This window comes from Ochotona princeps, chromosome 5 (assembly GCF_030435755.1).
Source record: "Ochotona princeps isolate mOchPri1 chromosome 5, mOchPri1.hap1, whole genome shotgun sequence".
NCBI classification, from domain to species: Eukaryota; Metazoa; Chordata; class Mammalia; order Lagomorpha; family Ochotonidae; genus Ochotona; species Ochotona princeps.
The window spans coordinates 71,472,579-71,498,303 of NC_080836.1; the positions used below are offsets into that span (position 1 = coordinate 71,472,579).

General features: G+C 40.6%; 1 protein-coding gene across 1 annotated transcript in view; it reads left to right on the plus strand.

The window, feature by feature from the left end:
* SLC39A10 (solute carrier family 39 member 10) overlaps positions 1 to 24,806 on the plus strand; it is a 55,803-nt gene extending 30,997 nt beyond the window's left edge. The window contains exons 4-10 of the mRNA XM_004576962.3: positions 7,537 to 7,706; positions 8,819 to 9,007; positions 12,978 to 13,098; positions 14,331 to 14,699; positions 16,372 to 16,452; positions 21,240 to 21,430; positions 23,103 to 24,806. Of these exons, the coding sequence (XP_004577019.2) occupies positions 7,537 to 7,706; positions 8,819 to 9,007; positions 12,978 to 13,098; positions 14,331 to 14,699; positions 16,372 to 16,452; positions 21,240 to 21,430; positions 23,103 to 23,261 (1,280 nt within the window). The 3' untranslated portion in view covers positions 23,262 to 24,806. The remainder of the gene's footprint in view (positions 1 to 7,536; positions 7,707 to 8,818; positions 9,008 to 12,977; positions 13,099 to 14,330; positions 14,700 to 16,371; positions 16,453 to 21,239; positions 21,431 to 23,102) is intronic.
* Positions 24,807 to 25,725: the final 919 nt, after the last annotated feature.

Below are 25,725 nucleotides of genomic sequence, written 5' to 3' on the forward strand. Positions count from 1 at the left end.
TCTAGTGGCTAAAGGCCTTGCCTTGAGCACACCAGGATCCCATATGGGTGCCGGTTTTAATCCCAGTGGTCCTGTTTCCCGTCCAGCTCCCTGCTTGTGGCCTGGGGAAGCAGTCAGGAATGGCCCAAAGCCTAGGGACCTGCACCTGTGCTGGGGATCGGGAAGATGCTCCTGGCTCCTTCAGATCGGCTCAGCTCCAGCTGTTGTGGCCACTTAGGGAGTGAATCAACAGACGAAAGATCTTTCTGTCTCTCCTCTCTGTATATCTGCTTTTCCCGTAAAAGTAAATATATATTAAAAACAAAACGACTAATAGAGTTTTTTTTTTATTTTGAAAGCTTCTGAATTTTCTAGGTCTTTGTTTTCATGTCAACTCTGGATTATGACTTATGTTTCATTATTTATGTTGTAATATTTTCATATCTGTATATTGTAATGAAGCTGTGACAGATGTTTGACTTCAGTAATACAGAAAGTTACAGCTTTTTCTATCTGGAAAGCCTAAGAGGAAATCGTACTTGCTTTGAAAACAAATACGTTCCTAATAGTGAATATTGATTAGTTGTTTGCAGGTGTTTATTAGCATTGTCAGAAATACAGCTTGAATTAATTGTGTCCTGATAGATGTTAATAATTGTTAGAGAGAATGCCCTGCTTGTAATTATTTTTAATGACTGCTGCACCATTAAGAGAGGTTAACTTGTTCTATATAAATCTTCCCATAGTGACATAGCTCCTACCTCATTAACTTTGTCCAAAGACTGCTGTAAACCAAATATGCTATACACTGTGTATGGTAGAAATCATTTGTTTCCGAAGATTGGCTCATTTAGTCGTAGAGTTGACCCTAGCTTAATTACCAAGGAGGGTAGTGAATAGGCCGCTAAGCATTTTCTGCCAATTAAAATGCGGAAACCGTTTGGAAAACTGCCATCTTGCACATGCTTTGAACCAAGCTAATTAGAAAGTTTCCACAGATGAGCGCTTCTTTTTAAAAGAATGCGTTTTCTCTTTAGATAATGAGAGAGGGAGTTGGTGAATAACTAAGCTTGAAGACCTTTAACGTTTTAAGTGACCTAATTTGCAGAATAAGTGAAGCTTGTTTCAGACATTTAGCGCTTTTTATTGCATATGGTGTCTAGGGTACAAATAAAGAAAACATTTGCTAGTTGTATTTAATAGTTTACATGTTGTTAGGTTGGCAGAAGTGTCTGCAAAGATGCTTTTTATTCTTTTTTTGTTTTATGTTTTACCAAATAGACTGTGTACGAAAACACACAATTGGTTGGAAATCCAAACAGATTACTCCCTGCATTGCTGCTGCTTCTGTATGTTGGAAATTAGGATGGAGTTTATGTAAATTTAAATGTAAATGTTGTAAATTCTATAAGTAAATGGGAAAAAAATTCCAGATGCAGTATATTCCAAGCAACTTCTTTTTTAAAAGATTTATTTATTTGAAAGACAGAATGGTGGCCCGGCAGCATGGCCTAGCGGCTTAAGTCCTCGCCTTAAACGCCCTGGGATCTCATATGGGCGCCGGTTCTAATCCCGGCAGCTCCACTTCCCATCCAGCTCCCTGCTTGTGGCCTGGGAAAGCAGTCGAGGACGGCCCAAGGCTTTGGGATCCTGCACCTGTGTGGGAGACCCAGAAGAGGCTCCTGGTTCCTGGCTTCAGATCGGCGCAGCACTGGCTGTTGCACTCACTTGGGGAGTGAATCATTGGATAGAAGATCTTCCTCTCTGTCTCTCCTCCTCTCTGTATATCTGACTTTGTAGTAAAAATAAATACATCTTAAAAAAAAAAAGAAAGAATGGTTGGGGAGGTTGGAGAGAGGGAGAACCGTCAGCTGATTAACTTTCCAAATGGCTGATTCAGCCAGTGCTGGGCCAGGCTGGCGCCGGGAGCCAGGAGCTCTTGTAGCTCCATAACTCTCTCCATAACTGTCTTAATGATTTTGATCACCTCATACAAACAAAATGGAATTGTCGCTTTGTGACTGGTTTATTTCCCTTAGCATACTCTTTTTTTTTTCCCCCTTAAAGATTTATTTTACTTTTATTTGAAAGGTGGAGTTACAGAGAGAGACAGAGATCTTCCATCTGTTGGTTCACTCCTCAGATGGTCAGAGCTGAGCCAGTTGGAAGCCAGGATTTCTTCCGGGTCTCCCATATGAGTACAGGGGCCCGAGATCTTGAGCCATCCTGCGCTGGCTTTCCAGGCCATACGAAGGGCTAGGTAGGCAGTAAAGCAGCGAGGACTCAAAGCAGGGCCCAAATGGGTTGCAAGTGCTTTAGGTGGAAACTTAGCCTACCATGTAATGGCGTGGGCGCCACTTAGCATTCTCTAATGACCTGAAGTATATTACATATTATGGATTTCCTTCCTTTCTGAGGCCAAGGAGTGTTCCCTGGCATGTACAGATATACCCCATTTTGCTTATCTAGTCATCGATTAATGACCATTTGATTTGCTCCCACATTTAACTATCAAGGAATAATGCTGCTCTGGAAATGGGTGTGTAATATCACTTTAAGACCCTGTTTTCAGAGCTTGCAGGAGTCTATACCCTGACATGGAATTACTAGATAATATGGCAAATTCTGTTTTTCAATTGTTTCAGAAACTGCCATACCGTTTTGCACAGCAGCTGTACCGTTTTACATTTTAGTTTTCCCATCAACAGCAAAAACGGTTCATTTCTCTACATGTTTGCTAACAATTATAATTCATGTTTTAGTAGTTATCCTTCCAAGTATAATAATTGTCTCATAGTTTTGATATGCTTTTTCCCAAAAGTTAGGGTTGTTGACCATCTTTTGTGTGCTTATTTGGCATTTGTTTATCTCCTTTAAAGAATTGTCCTTGTCCTGTTTATTTTAGGAATTTCCTATTCTGAATATTAATCACACAGCAGATACATAATTTACAAAATTTTCTTCCATTTTGTAATTTGTCTTTCTCTGTGGATACTGACATTTAATGTGTAACTTTTTAAAACATTTTCATAAAATTGTTTTTCTTTTTTCTTTTGTTTACCCATCACTGGTACATATCTAAGAAATCATGATCATATTCAATGTTGTGAAGCTTTTACCCTGTGTTTTTATCTGAGAGTTTGTATTTTTGGCCATTACATTTAATGCTTATTTTTAAATTCATTATAAGTTAAACTTTTTCTATGGTATTAAAGGCCCAACTTTATTATTTTACACAAGGATTTTCAGTTTTTCTGAGAGCATCTGTTGAAGACTGTTTTAGCCCTGTTGAGTGGTCTGTACATCCTTGTCAAAAGTCACTTACTAATTTATACTTGAAGGTTATTTCTGGGCTTCTGTTCTGCTATACTGATTTATATGTCAGTGTGACAGCGGGTTAGTTGGCTTAGCTTTGTAGTTATATTTTTATTTGAAAGTAGAGTTGCAGAGAGAGAGAGAGAAGGAGAGACAGAGAGATTTATTTTCTATCTGCTGGTTCACTTCCCACATGAACACAATAGCCAGAGCTAGGCTAGCCCGAAGTCAGGAGTCAGGAGCGTCTTCTAGGCCTCCTACATTGGTGGCAGGGACTCAGGGGCTTGGGCCATTTTCCACCGCTTTCCCAGACACATTAGGAGAGAGTTGGAAATAGAGCAGATGGGACTCTAACTGGCATCCATGTGGAATACTGGCATTCCTAGCAGTGGCTTTGCCCCAGGCCCCTTTGAAATGTTTTATATAGCAAGCTTCCCTTGCTAAGTAACTAGAAAAATTATTTGAAGGAGTTAATATTCGAAGTACTATGGAGATTTTTAATTTGATCTTAAAGAGCAAAGCCTTCTGATTTTTGCCATTTTTTCTTATTGCTCAATGACCAGCTTATTGACATGCATTTTTAAAAAAGACTTATTTATGAAAGCACAGGAAAGATTAGAGAAGGTCTTTCGTCTCTGGTTCAGTCCCCAGATAACCACAGTGGCCAGAGCTGAGCCTGTGCGAAGCCAGAAGCCAAGAACTTCCATCTCCAGTGTGTGTGCAGGGCACCCGAGTCATCTTCCACACCTTTTCAGGGAAGCTGGGAGCTGGACTGGAGGAAGAGCAGCTAGGACACATAGTATCACCCATAGAAGATGCCAACGGTGTAGGGAGAGGATTATCCTGGTATACCACCTCGTCAGTTCCTTGATGTGTGTTTGCTATATAAAAATGAAACAAAAAATCTTCCTTGTTAGTCATTAAAAAAAATAGATATTGTGGAGGAGAGGGATTTAGCTTATCATGTAAGGATACCTTTGTTCCGTATCAGAGTGCATGAGTGCAGTACCTGGATCCAAAGTCTGAGCCCGGAAGCAAACCTTGCGAGACAGCAGTAGCTGTAATGGCTCGGGGAGTTGGATTCTTGCCCCCACCATGGGAGGCCTTGGTGGAGTTCCAATCTCCAGCCACAGTCTGTCGTGGCCCCAGCCGTTGTGGGTATTTGAGGAGTGAGTCACAGTGTACTCTCGGGGTGTTTCTCTGTTTCCGCCTTTCAAAACCAATTTCTTTTATTAAAAGGATATACATCCATAGGCATGTGTGCTTGAATTGAGTCATTTTGCAGGGATAGCTTTCTAAATTCAGCTTAATACAATTTCACTGAAAATCTACACGGAGTATCATTCACATTGTGTTCTAAGTAAGTGGCACATCTTAGAAGATGAAATTAAGAATAGCACACTGGAGGTTGGCACTCGTACCATCCTAGGTTGGTTTATGAAGGCTTTCTTTGCGAGATTATGACATTTTCTTGTATTTTCCACATTTCAAATGTTAAAAAAGCAAATGAAAAAGACTTTTTAGTAATAAGGTGGGCTTTTCTCTTTCAAAGTGTTTTTTCTTTCTTTTTTTAGAATTACTTATTTGAAAGATAAAATCAGATTGTTGAAGGACTATATGATTGTTATAATGTAGATGAAAAAATAGTAGGAGGGAGAGTAGGAGTCTAAGAAGCCATCATGAAAAGTACAAATAAATTAAAAATTAAGAAACATTAAAAAAAAAATGGAGTCATGGAGAGAGAGATCTTCCATCCATTGGTTCAGCCCCCAGGATAGCTTCAACAGCCAGGGCAGGATCAGGCCCGACTAAGAGCCCACAGTCGCTCCTGGGTCTCCACATTGAGTGCAGGGACCCGACCCAGCATGGATAAAACATGGAGCTGGATTGGAAATGAAGTATCTTGGACTCAAACTGGTGTCCAGATGGGATGCTGGCATTGCAGGCAGTGTTTTTATCCTCTTGAAGCATTTCTTAGTTCACAAATTGTTTTTCTCAAGCAGATAAAAAAGATTTAATTATCACAACTATTAGGGGTGTGTATTTTGTGCGCATATGAACTCATACAGACATGCCTCTCATCCAAGCACATTATAGAAATACTTGACCAGGTCAACGCGCCAATGATCAGCCTTCGTTTTTGATGAATGTGTATTTAACTTTGGTGCAAAAAAATAAAATCACTTTTTTATAATACACATTTTCCATGAACTTTTTGAAACCCTGTATTGTGTTTACTTTAGTTGAGTATATACTATTTTTTTCTTCTTACAGACTATAAATTTCTGGTTTTTTTCCAAGTGATCAGTGCGTTTTTTTCTGAAACTTCTTATCTGAAGTTTCTTTTGGGTTGTTGCTGAAAGATAAACTACTTCCAGGATGGATTCTTGTCAAAATAAGGAAAAATGTATTTGGAAGGAAGAATTACGTATTGCAATATGAAATCTATTTAGTCTTCAAATTGACGTTTTTGTTACCTGCCTCAAGGTGTTCCAATTGGTTATTTCAAGTACCCTGATTTCTTTCATCTCCTTTCTTCCCGGTAATATAATTGGAGCTAGAAGACTGATTGTTTTGACAAACCCTTGTTGGTTGTTCAGCAGCAGTTTGCTTCACAACCTGGTATCTAAAAATTTGTACCTGTTGCTGTGTGTATAGCTTGTTTTGTTGGCATCTCTCACTGATTGTTTTGTACCAGTTTGTGAACACTGGACAAAGCAACTTCGTTATCATTATTAAGTCAACCTTTAAATGTTGGTTGACCACATATTTTTATTTCTAGAATAGTATGTTTTTATCATTTTAATGCCTTATAGTAGCAGCATTAATTAGGGGTATCTCCATTTTTCTCTGTGGTTCTACCAACCAGGGTATTAGCTTTGTACTGATTGTTTTTTCCCTGAGCTTGGTTCCTCAATAGTAAGCTCCTGGCCCTTCCTTATTCCTGTATCTTTGCAAGAAATAAAGCCAGGGGCTAGTATTAGTGGCTAGATCCTCATCCCACTAATATTGATTATGTTTGGAACTTCTTTAGTCACCCCCTCCCCAACTTCCTCCTATTTGTGTTAATAATTGTCTTTAGTCTAATTAAGATACAGACTAAATCATGGAGCTTTTATTTGTAATAGATGGCATCTTCTTTTAATTTTGTGAGCCGATTTTAACTAGAGGATATTATCTATAGTGTTAATTTCCCTGGATGCTATGAATACAATGTCAAATGAATAATTTTATACAGTCTAATATTTAGTAGGTCAGTTAGGATCATATACTTTCCTGTCCACTCATTGTCAGAGATAGAAATTGAAATAAGCAGAATAGTTTAAACTAGTAACATTTCTGTTTCATTTTTGGCCATTAATAGGAACCTCAATAAAATATCCAACCCTTAAACCACTTACTTGTATTTCTTGTGTTGTATCTGTTTATGAGTGGCATGGATTAAAAAAATTTTTAAAAAAGGGGTGCAGAAATCTCCTTACCCCAACAGCTATGTTTCCCACAAGTTATATTGTGAAAACTTTTCTATTGTGTTCTCAGCCAGTTATATATTGAGATCTCTAAAATATAGTAAATAATGAGCAACAACATTGGAGGAAAAGAGTTTGGAGTCAGTTGAGGAGAAGAGAAAGAAAAATCAGAGAAATAGAACTGAATTATCCTTTGTAACAATAAAATGACCAGCCAACTACGAAAGTCATAAGACAATTCTATTACCTCCTAATATGAAGATATTTCCATTTGGGCTGATATGTTAAGTTTCTTAAAAGTTGTATTGAGAGATTTACAAAGATTGTAATAGGTTGGAAAGATACTTCCTTGTGTAGTAGATACTCGTACAGTATTCATAGAAGAGCTTCAAAATCATAGTCTTGAAATAAAATTTTATTATTGGTCTTTCCCTTTAAACCTTATAAGATTTTTTATTTACAGTCTATGTATGAAGATGAATCACAGCCTTAAGTCATTTTAATTGACTCTTTCTAATGTCATGGGCCAGTGAAGAGACTATTTATAATTTGATCTGAGTTTCTTACTTCTTTAAGCATTGTTCAAGTTGGTTATATGTCATGTTTTTGCTTTGTTTTTAAGCACAGCAGTGCCATAAAGCTTCTTTAAAAGCATAGTCTGGGTAAGATAATCTATCTTCCATGACTCGTTTATCGTACGCGTATTCTTCTTTTGGAGTTTTTTGGGTTTATATTGCTATACTAATGATGACTGTTAATTTCTTCCCTACAGCGTGGATTTGTGGTATCATTTCTATCACTGTCATTAGCCTGCTTTCCTTGCTAGGCGTGATTTTGGTTCCCATCATTAACCAAGGATGCTTCAAATTCCTTCTCACATTCCTTGTTGCACTAGCTGTGGGAACCATGAGTGGAGATGCCCTTCTTCATCTGCTACCGCACGTAAGTTAAGGCAGCTGTTACCTTAGGACTGATCTAACCTCCCCGAAGTATGACAAGTTTTCCTAGGTAACAGATTTGGAAGCTTTTCTACAAATAAATACTATTTAAAATAAAAGTTAGATCAATTTACCTGTCCAAAGTTTTCTAAGATTAATATTATGTTTTTGTACATGTTACAGTAGAAAATGAAATTTAGTGTTGCATATACTTGCTTATACCCACAATTTATAGAAAATTATATACAGAGATAAATGTAGACTTTTGGTAATAGTTTACAATATATGCTGAAGTAACAGTCTCAATTGTTTGGAAAAAAACCTGCTGTAAGAGAAGATCTTATAAAGATACAATGAGTTAAAGAAGAAGTTAATAATTATTAAATTACAAGGAATCACAAGTGGTAACCTGCTGGCCAGTTAATTTTTTGCTAAGATTTAGCATTCTAAAAAAAGAGTTATTTACAAAGAGAGGGGGAGTCTTCTATCCTCTGCTTCACTCGGCAGTGGCCACATGGTTGGGACCGGGCCAGACTGAAGCCAGGGGCCTGGAGCTTTGTTTGGATGGCGGTGAAAGCTTAAACCCTTATGCTATTATAATGCTGGTCCTGGTCCCAGAAACGTGACATGTTAAATGGATTGTGTTTACTTCAGTTCATAAAGGACCATTTACTTTTATTGTTACTTCTAGCTCGATTCTTTACATTCTGTATAAATCTTATCCTCACAGGCCTTTGAGTTTGTGGTCGTTGAGTTGTATGAAATGTCATATTTTCTGAGAAATGTCCCGCTTTCTGGACAACTAAGTAAATCACATTAAGTGGAAAGCCAGGGTTTTTGTTGTTGTTGTTGTTGTTGTTGTTAGTATTGTTTACAATATGGAGGCAGTGTGGGCCTCTGATTGGGGTGGTGAGGGCCAAGGTATGGAGGAAGGTGGGTGGGACAGTCCTTTTTCTTCTCCTGTTAGAAGAGAGATCTTTTCTAAGTGAGATAATATTTCTGGGAACTCTTGAAAAATTAAAAGGCAAATTTTTCTGTCTGCTAGATTTTTAATCTGAAAATTTAAAGTAGCGTTTCAGTAATTTGTTTAGAAGTTTCTTTTCTTTGTACTCCCAGTCTCAGGGTGGACATGATCACAGTCATGAGCACGCACATGGACATGGACATTCTCATGGACATGAATCCAAGAAGTTTCTGGAAGAATATGATGCTGTATTGAAAGGACTTGTTGCTCTAGGAGGCATTTACTTGCTGTTTATCATTGAACACTGTATCAGAATGTTTAAGCACTACAAACAACAAAGAGTAAGTGTGGTTTCGTGTGTTTAAATTTTGAAATATAAAATACAGAACAAATATTATCTTTTGGCCATTTGCTTTCCTTAATTGTGATGTTGGCCCGTATTAAATCTGTGGGAAGAAGCCAGGGACTTTTAGGAAAGATGGAAATGATGATTCTTTTTAGGAATATTGCGTACCACTTGGGAGATGCTACTCGGACTGCTGATTAAATACCCTGATTGTCAAACACTGTCTGTGGATAACACAGTGATGAGAGGATAGTTACTTAAAAAGAATTTGATTCCCAAGAAAGTCCAAACCTTCTGCCGTTCACTGTGGTTAGTTTGCACCCCTCCCTCTTCCAGTTGTTTGACATCTGCCTGTCCTAAGTGTATACACTGACCCTGTTTGTAATACTGACACTAGTTAGCCTCAGTAGCAGAGCCCAGCCCAAAGTTTCTGAAAAGCGAAATTGAAAGGTAAGCTTACTTTGGTGTAAAAAATATTTTAAATCTATGCATATGAATTTGATTCAAAAAGCCTATGGAAAATTTGTATTATAAAAAAATAAATAGATTTCAAAATGGCAGAATTGGAAGAGAAGAGATGATGAAGAAAATTATTTAGATGAGAGAATAATAAGAGGACTTTGTGTCTCATTTTGAACCTGAACTTACTGATAAAGTGAAGAACATTTATTTTGCAAAGTAAACTGATAACCAGAAAATGGAGACCCCAAAACATGGCAGTTTTTTTGTTGTTTTTTGTAAATAGTAATGTAAGAAGAAAAAACTGGTGGGGGGCATTCTCAATTTGGTAGTAAGGAATTCTGTAACTATATCAAAGAAAGGGATCTGGCTAGATAGCTCAGTGTATTTCCTATATGGAAATAAGGAGAATAACCTAAGATGGAAGGCATATGGAATTTTTTTTTTAAGACAGAATTAGTGGGGGCCCAGCGTGATGGCCTAGCGGCTAAAGTCCTCGCCTTGAACATGCCGGGATCTCATATGGAAACCGGTTCTAATCCTGACAGCTCCGCTTCCCATCCAGCTCCCTGCTTATGGCCTGGGAAAGCAGTCGAGGACAGCCCAAAGCCTTGGGACCCTTGTGAGAGACCTGGAAGATGTTCCTGGCTCCTGACTTCGGATCGGTGCAGCGCCGGCTGTTGTGGTCACTTGGGCATAAATCAGTGGACAGAGGATCTTCCTCTCCGTCTCTCCTACTCTCTATCTGCCGTTCCAACAAAAATAAATCTTTTAAAAATAAAAATCTTTTTTAAAAAGCTAAGTCTTTTTTAAAAAAGGACAGAATTTGTAATACTTGAATTGAGCAGATATTTGACAGTCTACACAGATGAATCTCCTAACGTATTGGAGGGAAGCTTTTAGACCATAAGTTAAATAATACAGCAGAGGCCAGCTTGTTTGATCAAGTTGAGCGCCGAGAGGGTACTGAGTTAGCAAGTGTCTCAGAAAATGGACAGAACCAGAGAAATTAAACAAAGCCTGGGCTGGTGTTTGCATTCTTAGTTTGTTTCCTACTCGTTGACTTATCTGTTCTTTGTGCGCCCTGCTTCTCTTTCTTCCTTCTAAATTCCTGATGCTGTTTCTTTTCGTCCCTTTAGGGTGTCTCCATTTTATCGTTTCATTTAAAATATTCCTTATCTCCCCAATTTCTGTGAACTATTATGAGAAACACAACCTAAAACTTGAACTACAAAAATTTATTTATTTTTTTGTTTTAAGATTTACTTATTTGAAAGGCCAAATTAAGAGAGACAGAGGCAGAGATTGGAGATAAACTTCCATCTGTTGTCTCACTTCCCAAATTGCTACAATGGCCAGGACTGGGCCATGCCAAAACCAGGAACCAGGGGCTTCAGCTGTGTCTCCCACCTGGCATCAGGGGCCCAAGAACTTGGGCAGCCTTCCGTTGCTTTTCCAGGTGCATGAGCAGGGAGCTGTATTGAAAGTGGAGCCACCAGGACTGGCACTGGCGCCCAAATGGGATGCTGGTGACATGGGCATACACTTCACAACAGTGTCCCATCCGTAGTTTAGTATTGCTAACAGTCTGTGTGTCAGTCGTTTGGCCAGCTTTTCTGCTGTGTCTGGCACTCCTTAGAGCCCTTCACTCCACTGCGTTTACCTGGCCACTGGGCTAGGCTCCACTGTATTGAGCAGGGCCGGAAGACCCAGGAGTGCTGTGCTCCACTTCTGCATCGTGGCACTGGCCCATGTGCCCCTCTCCAGAACCAGAGTGGAGCTCTTCACAGGGTGCCGGCTGGCCTCCCCGCTGAGGCCAAAAGACCAGCTCAGTTCTAGGGTATAGGACAGACCCTACCTGTTACAGTTCATCCACTCTTACAGGGAGGAAGGAAATGGCTGGTGGCTGTCTTTGAAGAATGTCCCCAGGCATAGCTATTCTTTTTTTTTTTTTAAAGATTTATTTTTATTACAAAGTCAGATGTACAGAGAGGAGGAGAAACAGAGAGGAAGATCTTCCGTCTGATGATTCACTCCCCAAGTGAGCCGCAACAGCCGGTGCTGTGCCAATCCCTCGCCCGGAACCAGGAACCTCTTCCGGGTCTCCCACGCAGGTGCAGTGTCCCAATGCATTGGGCCGTCCTCAACTGCTTTCCCAGGCCACAAGCAGGGAGCTGGATGGGAAGTGGAGCTGCCGGGATTAGAACCGGCGCCCATATGGGATCCCGGGGCGTTCAAGGCGAGGACTTTAGTTGCTAGGCCACGCTGCCGGGCCCGATAGCTATTCTTAAGAAACTCAAGAAAATGTCACAGCGATGAGTGATTTTCTTAGTTTAATGAATCAGAAGCAAAATTTAAGTCAGATCATTGTTGTTGTTGTTTTAAAGATTTATTTATTTTTATTGAAAGGCAGATTTTACAGAGAGAAGGAGATACAGAGAGTTCTGTCTGCTGGTTCACTGCCCAGGTGCCTGCAGCAGCCAGAGCTGAGCCAATCCAAAGCCAGGAACCTGGAGCTTTCTTGCACTCTCCCACACAGGTGCAAGGTCCCAAAGCTTTGGGCCATCCTCAACTGCCTTCCCAGGCCACAAGCAGGGAGCTGGTTGGGAAGCGGGGTGCCAGGATTAGAACTGGCTCCCATATGGTATCCCAGCACATGCAAAGCGAGGACTTTAGAGACCAGGCTACCATGCCGGACCCTAGAATATTCTTATGGTCAAATTTTATAGTCTTACCCAAGTCTTGAAAGTAAGTAAAATACAGATTTAGGATTCAAGTATGATGGTTACTGTTATGTTATACTCAGGGATATAGAGATTATGTTAAATGTGGAATGAAATTCAAAGAAATAAACTTTACTCTTTTTAAAAAAACTTTATTTCATTAAATGAGATATTACATATATTTCACTGTTTTAATTTGGGTTGAATATTAGTACAGTGTACTACTGTGTTTCTTAAGATAATAAGAAAGAAAAAGTAGAAGAATTGAACCTCTTAAGTATTTAAAAGCAATTTTAATTGGATTTTTCATCTGATGCCCTGATCATATATATAACTTCATACATAAATTTAGCAGCAATTGAATTCTATGGATAGTAGCATAAATCAATCTTGGCACCAGCATGTTGGTATTAAGCTGTCTCTTGCAGCATCTGTATCCCCTACGGGCACTGGTTCAAGTGTTGGCTCTTCCACTTCCGATCCAGCTTCCTGCTACTAACCTTGGAAAAGCAGCACACACTTGCTACCCACCTAGCAGACTGAATGCAGATCTAGGCGTCTAGTTCTGGTTTGGTCCAGCTCTGGCTGTTATAGCCATCTGAGTGAAGCAAGAGATGGAAGATGGTTCTCTCCCCTCCTCTGTTTCCCTATACCTCTCCTATAACTCCGCTTTTCAAGTAAATAAAATTAACCTTTAAAAAAAGAAAGATCAATCCTGGCTTTTAATAAACTACTGCCAGTTGTTGCTACAGAGTATAATAATATCAAATGTTTCTTCCCCAGGGAAAACAGAAGTGGTTTATGAAGCAGAACGCGGAAGAGTCGAGCATTGGAAGGAAGCTTTCAGACCATAAGTTAAACAACACCCCAGACGCCGACTGGCTGCAGCTCAAGCCCCTCGCTGGTAGACAACAGTTCTAACTAAAGAGAAGCTTTAAAGCATAAACATTGAAATATTGCTCCTAAGCTCTATCTGTATTGTTTGAAATGTCTCCTTTGTGGCTTCCCTAATACTATTTTTTAATATGTTTTTTTCTTAAATGTGAGTGGATCTTAATTCTTATCTTTTAAAATGTATTCATCTTAGCCTTGTTTCTGCTGGAATACATGGCCAAATATTTTCATAGGGAAGGAACATTTTTGCATTTCATGGTTACAGAAAAACATGAGTGAAACCAAAGCTTTCTGATGCTATAATTAATTAATGTTTTATTTCTTGACAGTGCAAAAATCTCTTCTTGGAAAATGTCCTCCATAAGTGGAAATAGTAGAAGGGAGAATTGCCTTTAGTATTTGGAGGAGAATTTGTATGAAACATCTCTGCTTATTTCTCCACTTACTCTGTTGCCTGTCACATGTAATGAGGTAGCTTACAACTTTCAGAGAGTCAGAAAATCACTTTCCAGCAAAATGTTTCCCCCTTTCTGTGTGAACTTAACATACCCCTGAATGAACCAGTAATTTTCTGCAGCAAATGGGCAATGCAAGTTCTAATTGAAGCACTCTGCCTTGAGATACAACGGTAGATTATTTGACAAATGCTAGCACAGATTTCTGAGGCCCATGCTAGCACTGATGTCCAAGCAGCTTTGTCAGAACGGTGGAGCACTGAGGAACGTAAGAGTTTGTCATAAAACAACTGTATGACTTGAACATTATTTATATTTTATTTATGCATTTTTTTCCTTAAGTAAGAGAAGTATAATGTAGGTAAATGAATTTAGGGTTGCATTTTGTCATTCTGCAAAAGCCACAGTAGCATTCTAGCCTTTGATGTTCATAAACTATTCATACCATGTTCCTTAAGTCTCACAATTTGTATTTCCAAATAGTTCCTCACTTTGCTCAGTTTTTTCTCATTTGTCTTACCTGCAGCCCCTTTCAGGCCCTCCAGGCTTTCGTGTGTGTTGTGTGTGCTTACATGTATTTGCTTTTTTGTATTTATTTTTAACATTGTAATAGGCTCCAGAAAATACTGTTCCGTTGGGATGGCTTCCTAAATAATTTTAGAGAGATGTGTTCATTTTATACTCACATAAGAATGTTCTTTATTCTGCCACTGTGTTTGGGGTTGAATTAGCAAATATGCATGTATTTATTTAATAGTAAGACATGTCCTTTGCTGTATAAATGTAGGAACTGATGATTCGGTTGTTTCCGAAGATCGGCTTAATGAAACTGAACTGACCGATTTAGAAGGCCAGCAAGAATCCCCTCCTAAAAATTACCTCTGTGTAGAAGAGGAGAAAATCATGGCTCATTCCCACAGCGACGGCTTACACACCATCCACGAGCAGGAGCTGCACGCTGCTGCACACAACCACCACGATGAGAACAAAACTGTGCTGAGGAAGTACAACCATCAGTGGCACCACAAACACTCCCATCACTCCCATGGGCCCTGCCATTCCGGATCGGATCTGAAAGAAACAGGAATAGCTAACATAGCTTGGATGGTCATCATGGGGGATGGCATCCACAACTTCAGCGACGGGCTCGCGATCGGTAAGTGGACTGGAAGCCGAGGTTGGGATTTCCTGTTTGTAAGACTTTTAGCTCTTTCACTATGCCTGTATTGATCTTAAGAACTTCGGCACGTAAGAATGAAATTTATTTGGCACTTAACAAAGGTGCCAGTTGGCCCCTGTCATTTGATTTTGTATAACTGCAATGGTTTTGTTTAATAGGTATGTGTTGTCATTTTGCCATACTGCAAAAGATGAGTTAATATATTTTTATTTATATTTACGTATCCCTGAAAGACAATAGTTTAATTTCAATCTTTTTAATATAGATTTATTTATTTTTATTGGAAGGGCAGGTTTTCAGACAGAGGAGAGAGATAAAAGATCTTGCATCCACTGGTTCAGTCCCCAAGTGCCTGCAATGGCTGAGCCTATCTGAAGCCAGGAGTCAGGAGCTTCTTCCAGGTCTCCCCCACAGGTGCAGGGCCCCAAGGCTTTGGGCTGTCCTCGACTGCTTTCCTGGATCACAAGCAGGGAGCTAGAAGGGAAGTGGAGCAGCTGGGATTAGAACCAGCGCCCCAGATGGGATCCTGGCAAACACAAGGTGAGCATTTCACCTGTGAGCCGTCATGCCAGGCCCAATTTCAATCTTGAGTTAATTATATTTTTAGTTGTTAGGAAGGGTGAATAAATTTTGCAACACCAAAAATCTATTACACTGGCATCAGCATTCAACCTAGGGTTAAGATGCCAGCTGCGAAGGTCAGTTCCCGTATCACATGGCTGGACTCCAGCTCCTGACTCCAGCTTGTAGCTAATGTAGACCCTGAGGACAGAGATGACGTCATAACTAGCGTGACTCCTGCCGCTCCATGGGAGACCTGGAGCTGCTGACTCCTGACTGCCCCTTCCTCATCCCGGCATCTCGGAGTGCATCAGTGAATGGGTGCAGATACCCCTCAGGTGAAGAACTGGAAAAAAATCTTTAAAGAAGGAAGATTCATGCCTTGAGACATGTGTTTGGAAAATGTGTTTTCCAAATTAAAATACATTAGAGTCTTGGTAATGTAAATTAATGATGCCTTTTTAGAAGAACATTGAATGTGGTCAGTACCTGAATTCCTTTGAAATGGACTCTTTTCAACCTGAAGAAGGGTTTGGTTTCTTTTAGAAACCAAGGACCATAGTTTTGAGTTCACAGTATCCATTAATGCCAAAGAATTCGTTAGTAGCTTCAAGTATTTACGTATCCGATCACAGTCGTCAAGACTAAAAGACAAACACTTCTTTGTGCCATTTCTACTCTTGACCAAGGAAAATTTGGATAAGGTTGCAGCCATTTAAATATCTTTAAGTGCAACTGAAAGAGCGGGTAGAATTAGACTTACAAAACTTTAAATTGAGCATCAGACTACAACTCAGAGATTCAAGTACTTGCTGATACAAACTGTTACCATCCCTACAGAAGCTGCCTTTGAGAAGGTTAGAGTAATGGAAAGTTTAATTCAATGGGAGATGTTGCCGTAATTGATTTCATTGATGTGGCTGTCACACATCTGTTCTACCCCACTGTATGGTAAACTGTAGTGTGTAAGGTAAGTCAGGCAGTCATAGATTATGAAGACTGGCAAGAAGTGTCTGCGTTTGTCATCACTAGTGAAAATGGAAAACAAACGTTTGGACAATGTCCCTTTTTGTCTCCTTTTCCTCAGGAGCAGCTTTCAGTGCCGGGCTGACAGGTGGGATCAGTACCTCCATAGCTGTCTTCTGTCATGAGCTGCCACATGAATTAGGTAATACAGCCTGACATTTTATCAGAGCTCAGCAAATCTAAGACTTCTTCCATTGTACATGCATCCAGATTCCACAAATGGTAAAACAGAAAGAGTGACTTCTGGCAAGTATTAAGAGTCTTTAGTAGTTAGACTTACTTATCCTGATATGAAAATATGAAGAAAAAAAAAGTGTGCCTCTTCACTTTGATGGTAATTTCTGTGTGCTTTTCCTTACATTCAGTGATATAGTTGTGATAAAGGGTCTTTGATGAAGGACAGTACATTGACTGTAATGCTTAACTGTAACTTTTACATGACTGTCATTTAATTTAAAAACCAGATTTTGCTGTTAACTCATTTTGATTTTACTTCACATACCATGTAACTTAAATTGTTTAAAGAATCTGGATAAGTTTTGCAGGCTGCACAATTGAGTGATATCCTAGATGTATCTAAAGCAGTATTTTACTTGATGGAAAGATGATATCGCTGTCCAGTGCGGAGCCCTGGGTGGTTGTTCAGGAAACCAGGAGGAGGCATTTGGCTCAGCAGTGAACGCAGCAATTGCTCCTGGAATGCCTGGCTTCTGTTTCTGGCTCTACTGTTGCTTCTAGTTCCCTGCCAGGGTGTGCCCTGGGGAGCAGGTAGATTCACAGAGAGAAGGAAAGACAGATCTAACATCCACGGGCTCATAATCCAAAGCCAGAAGCCAGGAGCTTCCTCCTGGTCTCCCAGGTGGGTGCAGGGGCCCAAGGAACTGAGCTATCCTCTGCTGCTTTCCCAGGGCCTAAACAGGGACTGGATTGGAAGTGGAGTAGCCAGGATGCAAGCCAGCAGCCACATGGAATGCCAGCGCTGCAAGCAGAAGCTTTACCACCATGCCATGGTGCCGGGCCCCAGAATGAATTGCAAGAAGCTGGGTTAGGAATGGCCAGGATTTGAGTTAGCACTGTTACGGAATGCAGGCATCAAAACATGTGACTTAACTCATTGTGTCACAAAACTTCCCCAAACATCAACTTCCAACGTATAAAGTGAGAGGATTGATTGATTTGTTTCATGTGATGGCACTTCTGAAAGTTCATGGAAAATGTAATTTTCAAAGATACATGCATTGCAAAAAATTTTAAATCTATGCATAATTTTTTCATAATATATACATTTCCATCAACTTTTTGAAACCCCTGTATCGGGCCCTCCGTGGTAATCTAGTGGCTAAAGTCCTAGCCTTGCACGCTCCAGGATCCCATATGGGCACTGGTTCTAATCCCAGCACACCTGCTTCCCATCCAGCTCTCTGCTTATGGCCTGGGAGGGCAGTCAAGAATGGCCCAAAACCTTGGGACCCTGCACCTGCGTTGGAGACCCAGAAGATGCTCCAGACTCTTGGCTTTGGATTGGCTCAGCTCTAGCCATTGTGGTCACTTGGGGAGTGTGTATATATATATAAAAAATAGTATTTCATATTTTAATCTACCATTTTATAGAAAAGCTGGCTCAGTACTAGGTTAGGACAAGAATACACACTCACAGTGTACTAGGAAGACTTCCAGCCCCCCTTTTTGGCCATCCTCCCAGTGCCCACTATATACGGAGTGTATCTGGGTTCTTTGTGATTTTATTAAATTGCTCTTTGAAACTTGAAAGCAAGTTGCCTTCGGAGCTATGGATAATTGCTTTCTTATCACTTAGACCCTGTGTTTACTCTCAGTTTAGGAGTAACACACAAGGAATGACAACTACATGTACAACAAATGTACTATAAATATTAGTGACTAGGTGAGCCTTTGCTAGTCAGTGAAGAGCGCTGGTAAAAAACTGGATTGGAGAACTCTGCTTGGGCCAGGGTCCCAAATTGAGGGGGTCATTCCAACCCCAATTATCTGTTTGTTTCTTGATCAGAAGTTGAGATGTTGCTGTTACATGAGAGGAAACATTAGTCTAGACTATTCTGGTGTTGGCCAAAAGGAATGGAGGGTAGCTTCATGAATGTGCATTTTCCCCCAACAGCTAGTGCTAAGTTAATTTTTATCTGGATAGGCTATTACAGAAGAAAGTGTCTTTAAAAATGACCCAGCTGCGTCTCTTTGAGGTGACAGAAAAGGCTTTGGCGCTTGTATTCATCAAAAAGGTAGCAAGTGGTCAGTTGGCTACAAATCAGAAGGTAAAACACATGTCTGTGGACTCCAGTGTTGACCTTTAATGCACAGTAAAGGGCACTTTGGGAAATCAGAGCTAGGCGAGTGTCCCTGTTCTGACCCAGTCATCTGCTTGTACTCGGTTGCCAGGGGTTACAGAGCCTCCCAGAACTTCCAGGCTCAGGGCACAGCAGTGCCTGCCAGCTCAGCAGCATGGCAGGTGAGCGAGAGGTCTTCTTCACCCAGTGGCTAACATAATGATAAAGTGGCTTACTCTGTCTTGGGAGAATATATTTGATGGAAATTCCACTTTTTCCTAGTTAACCTTTTTAATTATGAATTCTTAAAACTATTGGGCAATTTCAGTACTAATACCAGATTTTCCCCAAGGAGAAAAGAGTACTTAAATGACATTGCAATGCAGACCTACTGGCAGTCAGTCAGCAATTCTGATGTTCTTTGAGCATATATTAGTGTGTTTCCAGTGATATACCAAATGTACTTTTGTTGGGGAACTGTATGAAAAAACCCTATCCTTAAAACCTAGACAGTTCAGGGAGGTTTAAGTGATATGGGTAAATCAAGACCATCCAAAGAAGGAACAAACACATCCATTGTTTCTTGTCTTTGGGTGTGCTACTGCGTCTTTTGTGTTTTTGCCAAATTGTAGAGCTGAATTTAAGTAATTTACGATGTTATCTTGCTTTGTTCTCTCCGCCTCTTTCTTCCCTGTTTTAAAAAGAATTGTGTTGAAAATAATTTCTAGGAAAATAAAGAATATAACATGAAGGGAGTATAAATGGGGTGTTCTAGAAGGGCAGTTAGTCTAGATACCACTTGTTGACATGCAGATGTGTTTTGACTACAAAGAAGTAAGTTTTAGAAATTTTATAAATAGGTAGCATATTATTAAGACTCTGCCCAGGCAGGTGTTTGGCACGGCAGTCGGATGCCTTTCAGAATGCCTGCCTCCCTTATCAAAGTGTCTGGGTTTTTAGAAAGTACTGTTAACAACAAATAAGCAACTGTTCGTCTTGATTCTAATGAAACTTGCATTGAATCTGTATAGGGAAACTTCACTCACCAACATGAGTTTTCTAAAGTGGCTTAAATGAAGACACCATCACAGGGAGCAGAGGACTCAATGGGATTAAGATATTAAGATCCTTTCTGTAGATTCAGTGTATTCCCAGTCTAATATCTAGCAAGCTTTTTGGCAGAGATTAAAAATGTTTATATGGAAAGGGAGAATAACATGAATTATTCAGGAGAGTTTTAGAAAGGGATGGATGGATGGATGGATGGATAGACACATACATGCACTGGTTCACTCCCCAAATGGCCACAACAACTGGGGCTGGGTTAGGCCAAGCTGGGAACGTGCAGCTCCATCCGTGTGTCTCACGTGGGTGGCAGAGGCCCAGGTACTTGTGTCGTCATCTGCTGCTTTCCCAGGCGCATCAGCAGGTGGCAGCTTAATGTGCTGCACCACAGCAGTGGCCTCAAAGCTGTTGCTTTTCCGAATTTTACTGTTCTACCACAACTTTATGAGAAGTGGGATTTTTTTTTTTTTATCCCTATTATTCCAACTTTGGAAAAGTCCCCTCCTCCTCCCTCTGTTCTGTCCACTGAGGCATTTGGCTTATAAGTGTGTATCATACTCCTAGGGAAAGCATCCCAGGACTTTCCCCTGCTCAGTGATCATGGATGGTTCCAGAATCACCAGTGCAGCTAGGTTCTGTCCTCCCAGTGGCCACGGGATGTTCCCTGTGGAGCATGCCCACAAGGGACCTGCTAGTTGCTCCCTTCTCGGCACAGTCGACGCTGCTGGGAGCAGAGCGGAACATTTGTGGGCACACGGAGACAGAGGAGAGAGCTCTCACTTCCCTAATAATTTGGGGATTTGCAGGATTCCGCTTAAATTTCTTTCTGGGGAAAAACAAATGTAAATATAGTATAGAAGAGATTAAAAGGACCTGTTATGCCTCTTCCTAATTTTAATGGGCTATATTTATTCAAATGATGGAATAGAGAACTTCTATCAGCTGGTACTCTTCAATTGGCCACAACATCTCGGGCTGGGCAAGGCCACCCTACTCCGATCTCCCATGTCGCGAGCTGGGGCCTCAGCACTTGGGCCAGCCTCTCCACTTCCCTGGGTGCATGAACAGGGAGCTGCACACGTGAGAGTCAGAACTTGAACGGACGGTTCCAGCATGCTGGCACTGCTGCTCCACACCTCCAGGCCCCGCCTCTTTTCTTCTTTAGGCTGTTTTCCTTCAAAGAAGGCCTAGAAACCAGAAAAAATGACTGTTCGTGTGTGTGTGTTATTAAGTCATTCAGTAAGAATTATTGTTGTGGAGTGCACAGTTGTCCGATGTGTGTGGATCCCTGTGATGAACCCCTCCCCCGCCGCGTGATTCAGAAGTTCTGTCACTTCACAACTCCTGCTCCTCAGAAGGCCTTCCATGACCTTTCACAGTGTCTGTTCAACATCATGCCTTTAAGATCTGTCAAGGTTTTTGCATTCATTAAAGTTTAATTCAGTAAGCAAAACATTTTATATCATGAATTATTGCTATATCTTTATTTATACATATATATGCTTTTGTTTTTTTCATTGAAATCCTGTGATTTGAAAGCTGCCCCATTTTGTTCTAATTGCAGGTGACTTTGCAGTTCTACTTAAAGCAGGCATGACTGTAAAGCAAGCAATTGTGTACAACCTGCTCTCAGCAATGATGGCATACATTGGCATGCTCATAGGCACGGCTGTTGGCCAGTATGCCAACAACATCACACTTTGGATCTTTGCCATCACGGCAGGCATGTTCCTGTATGTCGCCCTGGTGGATATGGTAAGATGTTTTATTTCGTGTGGTCATACCAAACCTGCAAATGGAATGCAGCTTTCAAGAAGTACATTAGTACATAACGTGTGGGAATTTGAGTGATCTTTGCCAACAGTGTCGGGTGGCAATAATGAGTTGTTTTAGATGTTGACCTTAAGTAAAATGTCAGGACTGATATGGTCAATAGGTGGCAACTGAAAAACAACTAATGATTATGTTTTGAGAGTTCACATGTGGGCTGTGTGAAGGAGGAATAAGGAAGGAACACAGCCAAAGTGTAAAATCTTTTTTTTTTTTCAGTATTTGACTAAAGCATGTCTGTGGATACTGCCTTCAGTAAAATTATCTGTTTCTATTTACACTTTGGTCATTAGCTTTCTTAAGTAAAATGTTTTTAAAACTATTTTGAGATCCTGGTGCGGTAGCCTAGTGGCTGAAGTCCTTGCCTTGCATACACCGTTATCTCATATGGGCATTGGTTCATGTCCTGCCTGCTCCACTTCCCATCCAGCTCCCTGCTTGTGGCCTGGGAAAGCAGTTGAGGACGGCCCAAAGCCTTGTTACCCCCCTGCACCCACATGGGAGACGTGGAAGAAGCTCCTGGCTCCTGGCTTCAGATCGGCTCAGCTCCAGCCATTGTGGGCACTTGGGGAGTGAGCCAGTGGACGGGAGATCTTCCTCTCTGTCTCTCCTCCTCTCTGTCATATCTGACTTTCCAATAAAAATAAATAAACCTTATAGGAAAAAAAAAGACATTTTGAGCAGAAGTGTTAGCCTGTCCTTGAGTTCTGCCTGTAGCTCCCGGTCCCTCCCAGCACACACCTCTATCTGTGCCGAATGAGCAGGTATTCTACCGTGCTGCGAAAGCACGTTCCAAGGAACAAAGCCTTCGGTGGAGACATCGGCCAAGTGTTTACCAAGATGCATAAGGCCAGTGTGGCTACGGAAGAAATGCTGACCCGGGAAGGCAGTGTGCCGCCGCCAGAGGGACACTGCAGTATTTGTTCAGTATCAGACTGTAAAGATGAGGAGACTGACAAAATACCCGAACAGGAGGTCCAGAGAACGCTCAGGCGCTGAAACACCTTGTGGTTTTTCTTGGCGTTCTAATGGCTAGTGATTCTGAACAACTTTTCTTCTGTCTGTTGGCTGTTTGCATTCTAACCACAGTGTCACGAAGCTGGAAAGAAACAACGTAAGAAACTGGAAAATATGTGCAGGCTCCTGGAGGCTGGACAGTACGCCCCAGAGGAACAGTGGGTAACAGAAGAAATTAAAAGGGAAATAAAAAATATCCTAAGGATAAGTGAAGGTGACATCACACTGAAAAATTTACAGGATACAGCGAAGCAACATTAAGAGGAAAGTTTTGGCAATTAGTGTGTACAGCAAGAAATTGGAAAAGCTTCAAACGATCTAACAGTGCGTCTCAAGGGCCTAGAATAGAAAAGCAAAAATAAACGAAATCCCAAATTAGTAGCAGTAAATAATTTAAATTAGAATAGACAAGATTGATATTAAAAAAAAAAAAACAAGAAAAATCAGTGAAATTGACATCTTGAGATATTTTTAGTCCTTGTCACTATGTTTGAAGAACCGTGGTCTTTACACACACATACACACAAAGGGTTTTTTGAGAAGTATGCAGAATTGCTCCTAACGATCTCTCCTGTTTCAGCTTCCAGAAATGTTGCATGGTGATGGTGACAACGAGGAACATGGCTTCTGTCCAGTGGGGCAGTTCATCCTGCAGAATCTGGGCCTGCTGTTTGGATTCGCCATCATGCTGGTGATTGCCCTCTATGAAGACAAAATTGTGTTTGACATCCAGTTTTGACCATTCCCAGCCCGCTCTGCTGGTCGCAGCAATGTCACCATGCAGCCTCGCATCTGTCCCTTGTACAGCAGGCACACTGCTCAAAGGAGAGTCCGTGGCTTGCACTACTTACGCGTTCCCTAGACTGGAGCCTAATCCCAAGACTGGTGCTCAGGCCCGTTTCCCCTGTGTAAGAGGGGTCTTTTCAAAATACAGAGCTTGTGATAAAGAGAGGAGAAAATGGGACTCCTTCAACCGATATTGACATAGGTTTAAGACTTTAAAAGAAAATCATATACAACACTAAAGTAGCCTGTTACTAGAAACTTCTGTGGCTATGCAGAAATAGAAATTGAACCAAAAAAATCATTTAAACTTTAAAAATATTTTAAATGGACTTTGGGCAACATTTTTGTGTGTGCTAAGAATGGATAGTAGTGTCCTTCGATTCTACTGCATAAATTCATACGGTGATAGGGATCAGCTTGACACAACTTGGAAGCTGCAGAAAGTAGGCTATAGGAACTAGAGCAAAGCTCAGGCTGCATTAGAGTATGATTTTAGCATTGGAAAGCCCCTTATTCTTGAATCTAGAGTTACTATTTTTGTATATATTTGCATAGTTTAAACTTGCAGTCTAAACTACTGAAATTTGTGATTGTATGTTTGTGTGAGCTTCAGTTTAATGAAAGATTCATTAATGGTTCTTTGTATTATTATAATACTTGGTGTTTGGGGGTATTCTGTTTTGTTTTTGCTTTAGTTTTGTTTTTTGTTTTGGGCTGTTGTGGGGAGGGAGTTCAGAGCATGTGGTCAAATGTTTATTCCTTAAAATTGTTTCCCTCTAGAAAATATATAAAACAAATGAAACCAAACATAGCCGAAATACTCAGTTTTCAACTGTAATAGTACTCACTTGTGAATTGGGAAACTTAAGTACTAAACGTTCAGATTACTTGACTAGTTTGCTGTTGGAACCAAGAGCACACGCTGTGGTCGCTAGTGAAGTTGCAAGGTAGAAAGTCCAAGCTGACCACATCTATACAACCAAGTGTCAACTACAGCGGCTACCAGGGTACCCTCGGTGATCCTGGAGGCCAGCCTGGTGCCGGGTGACTTGAAAGGGATGTGAAAATAATTCAGCTGAAATCACTTGACCATTTTGTGCCAAGACAAGCTGTTGGTGCCTGATAGGTATCAGTCTCTTTTTTAGGTGCCCTGTTTCCCTACCTTAATTGTGACTGACTGGTAAGAAGTGCAAGCCATGTTTATCCTGCATTCTGGCTTAAGCATTAGTAGTAGTAGGCGGCTGCACGTGGCTTTCTTTTTGTGCCTGTGCCTCCCAGTCTTCAGTTTTGCTGGGTAACCTGTAATTGAAGTGTGAGCAGCTAGCTTTGTTTTAATCTGCTCGGCAAACAGTACAGCTGCTTTAAAAACCTTAAGTGTTCAGATATGTCAGAGCCAAACACTCTGCATTCCATTTCCAGCATTTCTGTGTGGTCCTCCTCTGCCCAGTTCCATTCCCCTAACGCCGTGAACCTTTTCAAACACAGCTTTGAGAGCAGCACATCCGTGTACTGATAGGCTATTGCCAGTGTTTGTGCGGCAAGCAGGGGAACTTAGATGTGTTGTTTAACTTTAACTTGGGCTTGAACTTGGGGAAAAAAGAAAAAACAACAAAACCAACTTTTTTTCTGGCCTCCTTTTAATAAGTAGAAGTTTTATACAAAGGCTGTCTTCAGCACTGGTCGTGGAGTCGGGACACGCCTCATCTCATTGCTTGGCCCTTCAAGCAGCCTAGCTAAAGGTGCTGACATTTTATTTCATACTGCCAACTTCAAGTGATTCAACTTGCTTTCTGAACCAATATATATTTATAGTTCATTATTTGGTTTTTATACCCGAGGAGGATTCTGCATTCCAGCATTAAATCTGCTTCACTTAAAAACTTTTATGAAAAGCAACAGCTGGAATGTACTCCCAGTCTTAAAATAAATGCCTGATTTATAGCAAATGAGTTATGCTGAAGTATATAAAATTTTATATTCTCTCACAAGTGGTATTATCTTTATTTGCTAGATTTTTTTTAACCTTTTAAGAGGGCTGTAAAAGTTGCTGCTAGTATTTTGTTGGGGTTTCACCAGTATTTAGCTGTCACAAGATTCTAATGTATAGTTTCAAGTCTTACTAGACAATCTGAATTCCACTACATTTCTGTTTGGCTCCAACATTCCATTTAGCTTGACCAGTCTAACTTGCGTTTGTTGGAGGTCATTAATGTTACTTGTACAATGCTGTCACTGTGTGACATCTGTATGAATTTTGGTGTATATCACATTGCATTCAGTCAGCTGTGATTATGCTTAGGAATACTGTAGTAGCTAGATGCAGTGTGAATTTTTTTCCATTAACAGTAAGTCAGTGGCTTAAATGTGATTATGGTCCTGCAAGGTGATACTTGCTAAAATATCTAAATTTTTTTGTT